Source organism: Sinocyclocheilus rhinocerous, unplaced genomic scaffold (genome assembly GCF_001515625.1).
Source record: "Sinocyclocheilus rhinocerous isolate Xijiao unplaced genomic scaffold, SAMN03320098_v1.1 scaffold7261, whole genome shotgun sequence".
NCBI lineage: Eukaryota > Metazoa > Chordata > Actinopteri > Cypriniformes > Cyprinidae > Sinocyclocheilus > Sinocyclocheilus rhinocerous.
The window spans coordinates 8283-17909 of NW_015638082.1; the positions used below are offsets into that span (position 1 = coordinate 8283).

Here is a 9627-nt window from a genome sequence, read left to right on the forward strand (position 1 = left end):
ACTCTAAAGCGGTACTAAACTGCAGTGGAAACGCAAACCGAGCCGAGCCGAGTCGTACCACGCAGTGGAAAAGTGCCATATGTAAATCTAATCCCGTCCGAATAGGGCTGAACACACATCTACACACATTCACAACCACCTTCACTGACACTGTCTTTCCACTCTTCTGTAGGCCTAGTCTTTACCCTCTGTGGATTTTACTGTTCAATCGTCAGTAATCGTTACACCTGTAGATCTATGGAGCCAGATCGGCCTCAAAAATAATACATTTATAAAACAAAATTCATAAATGCACAGCACAATTTACATTTACAAAATCCGATTCGTAAATTCAAAACACAATTCATAAATACAGAAGTAAAAGCATAAATATTTCCCCGAATGCTCACACAAAAGCATCTTACCTAAATAAATACGCACATGTGACGATTTGCAAATGCAGATTCAACGATTCATAAATACATGTAACATCATTCATACATGTGTGATGGAAATTAATTCAAGAACTTGATATATATATATTTGTGTAAACATTTTAAATTTATTTATGTAAGATGCCTTTGTGTGAGCACTCGGGGAAATATTTATGCTTTTACTTCTGTATTTATGAATTGTGTTTTGAATTTACGAATTGGATTTTGTAAATGTAAATTGTGCTGTGCATTTATGAATTTTGTTTTATAAATGTATTATTTTTGAGGCCGATCTGGCTCCATATAGATCTGGATCTTCCTGTTTTCATCATGTTTCCAATATTTGATCCATATCACACGAGTAAGAGTGCTGTTATTCTGAATATCAGTACGGCTGTGATTGGGCCGGAGCTGATCACATGACTGATATCCAGCACTACAGACACACTCACACTGCTGTTATACAGCAGATCAGTAAATGAGAAGTTAGTACATTTATTAATACTTAAATATGAAAAAGTATTAATTTAGCCAGATATATATTAGGCAAGATATATATGCATCATACACAAGACATTAAATAAACTGTAAAATGATTCATGTTTATGGTCTGTTTCATTTTCTGCTGAAGTGACGTTAATATCAAGTCACTTAATTTCAAACACAAATGTCCAGAAATCCCACAGTTATGGAAAACCTGAAAATATCAGGGAATTTGAAAATTGTGATATCCAGGCCTGAAAAAGAAAAAGAAAATGGAAAATTGATGGATATCCTTTTATAGGATACTTTTATATTATTTTTTAGGAAAGAGTGTAATGAATAAAAATATATCTATTTTTATTCATTACACTCTTTCCTAAAAAAAATAATTTGAGTGTTAAATTGCACTGGATTAAAACTAATTATGAAAGTTTAAAATAAATCATGTTAATCCTGGTCCTTGGCAGGTCTTAACATTTGGAAAATAAAACCTCAGATAAACAACAATACATGACATATTGCATCTTTTTAAATAAAGCCAAAATGGAAAAGCCATGGGTGACAAAGTTAGGACTCCCTTACTGTTCAAATAGGAATTAAGAGGGTAAGTAACGGTCAGGCACTGCTAATCAAATACCTGTGATCAGCAAGTGTGAGCAGCTCTATAAAAGCAGACGTTTGGCAGCTTGCTGGTCTGGAGACTTCAGGTGTGTGTTAACACAATGCCAAAGAGGAAAGACATCAGCAATGATCTTAGAGGAGCAATTGTTGCTGCCATCAATCTGGGAAGAGTAATACAGCCATTTACAAACAAGTTGAAGTCCATCATTCCACAGTGATTTTATTGTTTGGGGCAAAAGTGAAAACCCAGTATTTTATTTATTTATTTATTTAAATAATATAAACACTTTCGAATGAATCTAAAATAATTATGATCAATTAATAATTTGATGTAACAGAAAATGCTGGATTTGCTTATTTAAAATCAGCAGTGGAGACTTCAGAGGATTTGAAAAAGGTTTCATTGATGTAAAATACTAAATGGTATTTAATATAAATCCACTTTAGCAATTTAGACAATTAATAAATTATTTACAGGCCTCAATTTTTAATTGAAGGGAAGTAAGAATAGCAATAAAAGACCTATAGATGAAAAAAATTAACATGTTTGAAATGCACTTTTAATTGTTTATTAAATAATAGCTGCACAGTGAAGGAAGACTCGCTCAGTCACTGGTCGCCACTTACTGGTGTAACACACAGAAAGACTACATTTACATTTTCTATATAAAACACTTGTTAACATACGATATTGCTAAACCACCAACAAACGCAATAAAAGCAGTGGCGAGGAAAGAGAAAATAAGGTGCTAGAAATGATAATAAAATAATGATAACGATAAGCAAACACTGAACTGCGTCTCCGAACGAGTATTTTTGTGAACTGAATCAAAAGATTCGGAATGAATCACACTGCTGTGCGGTTCTGAATCTCCCGCGGTCAGCGCGCAGAAGCGGCTCAGCCCTCTCCTGCTGGCGTTTTCAGAGTGGGCGGGTCTTAGGGCGCTGTGAGACTTCTGATTGGTCGCGTTCCAGCCGCGCATGCTCAGTGACCCCACCGCCTCATTCTGTATTTACAGCTAGTGAAAATGGCCGCTACAGATGCTGCCGAGATTTCACAGAGACAAACAAAAACTACTTTCACACTCGACTAAATGAAACGGATGCAACGCGAACGCTGTGAGGGAATATTGTATAACGCAAAACGGAGTTCATTTCGTTCCGTGCCGTCCCTGAAGTGTTGTTTAACAGTGTAAGCGCTAATTTTAGCTCAAGCTAACAGTCGCGAGCGCGCGCCTGTGTGTGTTTGGGCTCGAGCAGAACCGGAGAGTCCAATGGCTGACCCGAGAAAAGTCCCGTTCGTCACGCTCGCCTCATTCAGCACCACACCGGCGGCACCCGAGTCAAAGAAGCGCCGACGGGAGGACGAAGAGAATCAACCGAGTGCCGGTGTGACCGGCGGGGGGCTGTTCGGTACCGGGAAACCGGCATCGGATCACGGCGAACCCGAACCCACCGTCCGCCTCAACCTGAGCCTGTCAGAACCGAGCGAACAGCGATCAGCCGAGTTCCACTACAGCGAGCTGGTCCAGTCCAACCTGCAGGTGGGTTAGCGGTAACGGCTCTGGAAACGGTTGTGGGTTCGAACCCAGAGAACCGAACATGTCCTAATGTACTGTGAGATACTTTAGAAAAAACTTTTTTTAAATTATTTTTATTTAGTACCAGTGTTGGGGGGTAACACATTACAAGTAACGCGAGTTACGTAACCAGATTACTTTTTTTCAAGTAACTAGTAAAGTAACGCATCACTTTTAAATTTACAAGAAAATATCTGAGTCACTTTTTCAAATAAGTAACGCCAGTTACTTTGTTTTCTCATGTAATGACTGACAGCTCTCCTTTTCTCATGTTGAGAGAAATCCGGAGTAAATACCTGTGATCAGCAAGGGTGAGCAGCTCTATAAAAGCAGACGTTTGGCAGCTTGCTGGTCTGGAGACTTCAGGTGTGTGTTAACACAATGCCAAAGAGGAAAGACATCAGCAATGATCTTAGAGGAGCAATTGTTGCTGCCATCAATCTGGGAAGAGTAATACAGCCATTTACAAACAAGTTGAAGTCCATCATTCCACAGTGATTTTATTGTTTGGGGCAAAAGTGAAATCCCAGTATTTTATTTATTTATTTATTTAAATAATATAAACACTTTCGAATGAATCTAAAATAATTATGATCAATTAATAATTTGATGTAACAGAAAATGCTGGATTTGCTTATTTAAAATCAGCAGTGGAGACTTCAGAGGATTTGAAAAAGGTTTCATTGATGTAAAATACTAAATGGTATTTAATATAAATCCACTTTAGCAATTTAGACAATTAATAAATTATTTACAGGCCTCAATTTTTAATTGAAGGGAAGTAAGAATAGCAATAAAAGACCTATAGATGAAAAAAATTAACATGTTTGAAATGCACTTTTAATTGTTTATTAAATAATAGCTGCACAGTGAAGGAAGACTCGCTCAGTCACTGGTCGCCACTTACTGGTGTAACACACAGAAAGACTACATTTACATTTTCTATATAAAACACTTGTTAACATACGATATTGCTAAACCACCAACAAACGCAATAAAAGCAGTGGCGAGGAAAGAGAAAATAAGGTGCTAGAAATGATAATAAAATAATGATAACGATAAGCAAACACTGAACTGCGTCTCCGAACGAGTATTTTTGTGAACTGAATCAAAAGATTCGGAATGAATCACACTGCTGTGCGGTTCTGAATCTCCCGCGGTCAGCGCGCAGAAGCGGCTCAGCCCTCTCCTGCTGGCGTTTTCAGAGTGGGCGGGTCTTAGGGCGCTGTGAGACTTCTGATTGGTCGCGTTCCAGCCGCGCATGCTCAGTGACCCCACCGCCTCATTCTGTATTTACAGCTAGTGAAAATGGCCGCTACAGATGCTGCCGAGATTTCACAGAGACAAACAAAAACTACTTTCACACTCGACTAAATGAAACGGATGCAACGCGAACGCTGTGAGGGAATATTGTATAACGCAAAACGGAGTTCATTTCGTTCCGTGCCGTCCCTGAAGTGTTGTTTAACAGTGTAAGCGCTAATTTTAGCTCAAGCTAACAGTCGCGAGCGCGCGCCTGTGTGTGTTTGGGCTCGAGCAGAACCGGAGAGTCCAATGGCTGACCCGAGAAAAGTCCCGTTCGTCACGCTCGCCTCATTCAGCACCACACCGGCGGCACCCGAGTCAAAGAAGCGCCGACGGGAGGACGAAGAGAATCAACCGAGTGCCGGTGTGACCGGCGGGGGGCTGTTCGGTACCGGGAAACCGGCATCGGATCACGGCGAACCCGAACCCACCGTCCGCCTCAACCTGAGCCTGTCAGAACCGAGCGAACAGCGATCAGCCGAGTTCCACTACAGCGAGCTGGTCCAGTCCAACCTGCAGGTGGGTTAGCGGTAACGGCTCTGGAAACGGTTGTGGGTTCGAACCCAGAGAACCGAACATGTCCTAATGTACTGTGAGATACTTTAGAAAAAACTTTTTTTAAATTATTTTTATTTAGTACCAGTGTTGGGGGGTAACACATTACAAGTAACGCGAGTTACGTAACCAGATTACTTTTTTTCAAGTAACTAGTAAAGTAACGCATCACTTTTAAATTTACAAGAAAATATCTGAGTCACTTTTTCAAATAAGTAACGCCAGTTACTTTGTTTTCTCATGTAATGACTGACAGCTCTCCTTTTCTCATGTTGAGAGAAATCCGGAGTAAATACAGAGGCGTGTGAATGTTACTGTAGATCTAGACTAAATGTGAACGTGCATTTATTCATAACATTTGCACAGATTCAGATTCAGTATTACAGTAGCTGCTTAAACTGTTCCTGCAATGATGTGTGACGTAAGTGTGTGGTTCAGTTGTTATTAAATATCTGAGCTGGAAAGGTTGTAGGTTCAACCTAGTGCTGGGCGGTATACCGGGTTCATACCGAATACCGGTGTTTATTTTTGTTATGATATGAATTTTGAAAATACCGCAATACCGGTGTATGTCACTTAAACAACGTTCGGAACGTGACACTGTTTGAAAGGGGTCCCTTTTCACTGTTGCACTGTGGTGAGGGAACAGCTGTATGTGTTACTAAGCGTGAAAGTTCCGAAACTGAAGCTGTAGAACTAATAGAACGTGATGACACAGAAGAACTCATCCACAATATCCACATTGACCGCCACAAATATCCACCGCCCCCTGCCATCAGCTCCCGCGTCTCACACACACATGAGCGCGACTTTAGCACTAGATTTAGCAACTTTCAGACCCTTTTAGCGGATTTTTTCCATAGAATATTCATACTGACAAACCTAGCGACTTTTTTGGATAAACCTTAGCTATGGTTCAGTTGGAAGATTTCGCCAGTGCTGTCCCGCGAACGCAAGGTCTGACTTTCCCGGAGAAGTGTCACCTCTCTCGGCGTCTGTTCTGTGCAGTGAGCGGCAGAGAAGCAGCGCATTCAGACTCGTCAATAAATGAGTACAAATCAGCGTTTCCTAGCACCTGTCGCTTACTGATTGTTTGGAATTATAAATATGAGCGTAGTTCGTCTGTTAATATCACCTGCACTTTTTTGTTTGTTGTTTTTTTTGTTTGTTACTCAGATGCAGGCAGTGCGCTGCATGAGACAAAAAAGTAATCTAGCCAAAAGAACCGCATAGCCGCTCTTTAGTGTTAGATGCATGTGGATTTTATCAGACGATGCCGCGATTATAAATGAGAGTGACTCCTGGTTAACGTATTAAAAGGGGTTGTGTTTAGTCACTATTTAGTGTGGTATTTTTTGACAATATTCACTCATCATGACAGTAAAATAGGGCATTCTAAGTCAATATACTGCAGTATTTCCTCTCTCAATCAGTAGAAAATATGGTTAACACCTGGTCATGCATGGAAAAAAAAATACTGTCATGTACCGTGAAACCGGTATAATTTTGAAAAATACCGTGATATACATTTTTGGTCATACCGCCCAGCACTAGTTCAACCCCATTTTCTCCATAATAGGAGAATCTGTCATGAATGTAAAAAGAAGTATCAGTTAATTTAGTGTAAAATAGTTACTGCATCAGTAGTAATGACGGGTGGTGTAGTGTTTGAGATTGAGCCAGTATTGCTAAAGGTTGTAGGTTTGAACCCCAGTTGCATGGTGCTTTTCTTTACAGTCTCTCCTCAGTTTTAGGATAAGAACGCAATTTTTAACTGTTTATTTATTGGTCCGGTGATATTTGGTTTGATTTTAGCTTGACAGATCTGGCGTTTTATTCGTTTTATGTCAGTACAAAATGTAGTGGCAGGCAGCCCTGTTATTAAATGTTTTCTGTTTTCAGTTTTTGGTATGTATTCAACACTCTACATTGCGGGTAAATCACTCGCATATTAGGGTTGTGACGGTGAGGAAATTTTCCCACCGGTTAATCGACGTGTGACAACACCGGTAATACCGGTATCACCGCGGGGGCGGGGCGTTCCCTCTTTTCCTTCGCTTTTAAATAGCTTGTAAAAGCAGCGTGCGCATTTTACTTTCACTTTGAATTAGCGGCAGTTCGGTGTCAATTGCTTGAAGGCAACAACAAAATACAACGTCAAACTCACTTTAGCCTATATATAAAACATAGAACTTTTATTAACAAAACAAATACAAATACACCATGCTATAGGGCAGGCTATGCCTAATATAAAATAACCAATAACTTACATAAAGTTTAAATAGGTATACAAAACTGGAAATAGGCTAAGTAAACATGTAGGCTATAATATATAACCAAATAAATAAGAAAAGTAGAACGTTTATTAGCAAAACGAGTAAGAAAGCTTGGAGGCACGGCATACATAATTGTCTCTGTTTTCCGTCTGTCTGACGCGCGTGCATTAGTTGTTGCAGCCCTAGAATAAACAAAAATCCATAACAGTATCTGTTCGCATTTGGGACTATAAATGAGTTAATTTCGTTTGCTCCTAAAGGTGAGGAAGGTTCCTCAGGGTCTCACTTCAGCTCTGGACCCCAGCGACCCGTTTGCAGATGAAGACAAAGAGCGGCAAGAAGTCGAGGCTCTGGCCAGGAAATTTGAGAGCAAATATGTATGTAATCTTTCATATGATGTCTTTCGTTCGAGAGTCCGTCCACTTGCATTTTTATTTACGCAGAAAGCTCTTAAGTCTTGATATGTTAAAGAAATATTATAATGTGTTATTGACTTTACATTGAGGTTAGTGTGTTATCGTCTCAGGGAAGCACTGTTAAGAAGAAGAGACGAGACCGGATGCAGGATCTCATCGATATCGGTTACGGCTACGATGATACGGATCCGTTTATCGACAACTCTGAGGCCGTGAGTATGAGAGGGAGCTTCATTGATCCTCACGGACAAATTCACTGCTGACTGCCTCCCGAAATGCTCTCAATCACTGGGTTGTGCCGATAGACGATAGTATCATGTATCGACGATAGCAGATGTTTAAAACCCCAAATAGTTATGAATTAGCCTATGACAAGTACAGAGAGTCTCTCTCTTGCCCCCACACACCCATGCACGATAATATCATGCATTGGCGATCTCACAGGCTGGCGATATGGAAAATTACCATATCACCCAACACTAATTAACACTAACACGTCATCTCCCAAATGACAAAAAACTACTTTGAAATCCAGTCTGACCCATCATTCTTATGCATATGTGAAAATGTGTATTAAAGTGTTTTTCTGATAAATGTATGACTGTATGGAATATATATTTAGCTCATTGATGCAATACAATAATAATGGACTAATAATAATTTGGACTACGAATAATTTTGCATTCAAAATGTTATCATTCTAATATGCTGACATGCTGTTCAAGAAACATTTTATTATTATTATTATTATTATCAATATTTAAAACACTTGAGTACATTTTTTTTCAGGATTCTTTGATGAATAGAAATATCAGCATTCATCTGAAATAAAACACATTTGTAACATTATACACTCTACCATTCACAAGCTTGGAGTCAGTATTGTTATTTTTTTTTTTTTTTGAGGGGAGGGGGGTTATATAAATTAATACTTTTAAATTATAAATTTAAGTCACTTTTCGCCACCTAGTGGCGAAACAATGCAAGCGACACAAACGTTATGTGGCAGTTACTTTCAAAAGCGGATTTGCTCTATTTTGGTCCCGCTACCATAGACATCAATGTTTATATCTGAATTATAAACTTTCATCCCAGTATTTCTGTGATAATATTAATGACTGTACGAAATAATACTGTGTAGTTGAAAAGACTGTTTGTGAAGCTGTTTCTTAACCAAACATGGTAACTGCTCTCTCTGTGTCAGCGGCAGTGCGAACGCAGATTTGGTGATCATCTTCATCACGTGCAGCCTCATCCTCGCTGTTATAGCAGACAGGACACATTATATAGAGAGCCACAATTATGGTTTATCAGTGCTAATTTATGATAGGGTTGAACATTTAATCAAAAAATCTAATTGCAGCATGACCTAGTATGACAATTAAACCATCGAATAATGAAATACACATATGCAGGGCTCTACAGTGCGACCATTTCAGTCGCATTTGCGACTGAAAACTACTGCTTGCGACTATGAAATTTTTTTAGGAGCACCAGTGCGACTGACCAGATCATCATCATACTTGTGATTGCGCTCAGCTTTAGTGTAGATGCATATTGATTTTATCAGACATGTTATCATTACAGTAAAATAGGGCATTCTAAGTCAATATACTGCAGTATTTCCTCTCTCAATCAGTAGAAAATATGGTTAACACCTGGTCATGCATGAAAAAAAAATACCGTCATGTACCGTGAAACTGGTATAATTTAGAAAAATACCGTGATATAAATTTTTGGTCATACCGCCCAACACTAAATCTTACCCTTGTCCTGCTCCTCCACTTTGTCATCTTTAGAGGAACTAATTGAAGCCTGAACGTCCTGAGGTTGGAGGACGTCCTGCTCCAGCTGTTCCTCTACAACAGGGAGGACTTCAGAGGCTGGAGCTTCATGAAGATCATGGAATCTTTACAATAGGGATGTGTTATAGACAAATAATATGAATAAAATATTGCACTCACATCACAGTATTTTT

The 9627-nt window shown here is 39.3% G+C and overlaps 1 protein-coding gene across 3 annotated transcripts in view; it reads left to right on the forward strand.

Moving 5' to 3' along the window:
- Positions 1-4387: 4387 nt before the first annotated feature.
- Positions 4388-9627, forward strand: part of LOC107749601 (ubinuclein-1-like) — a 7849-nt gene continuing 2609 nt past the window's right edge. For 2 of the 3 annotated variants that reach the window (XM_016564775.1, XM_016564776.1), the window contains exons 1-3: positions 4388-4921; positions 7494-7610; positions 7760-7861. In XM_016564775.1, the coding sequence (XP_016420261.1) occupies positions 4652-4921; positions 7494-7610; positions 7760-7861 (489 nt within the window). In that variant the 5' untranslated portion in view covers positions 4388-4651. Of the gene's footprint in view, positions 4922-7493; positions 7611-7759; positions 8117-9627 lie in introns of those variants that run through there. The other variant, XM_016564774.1, reaches the window with a different exon arrangement.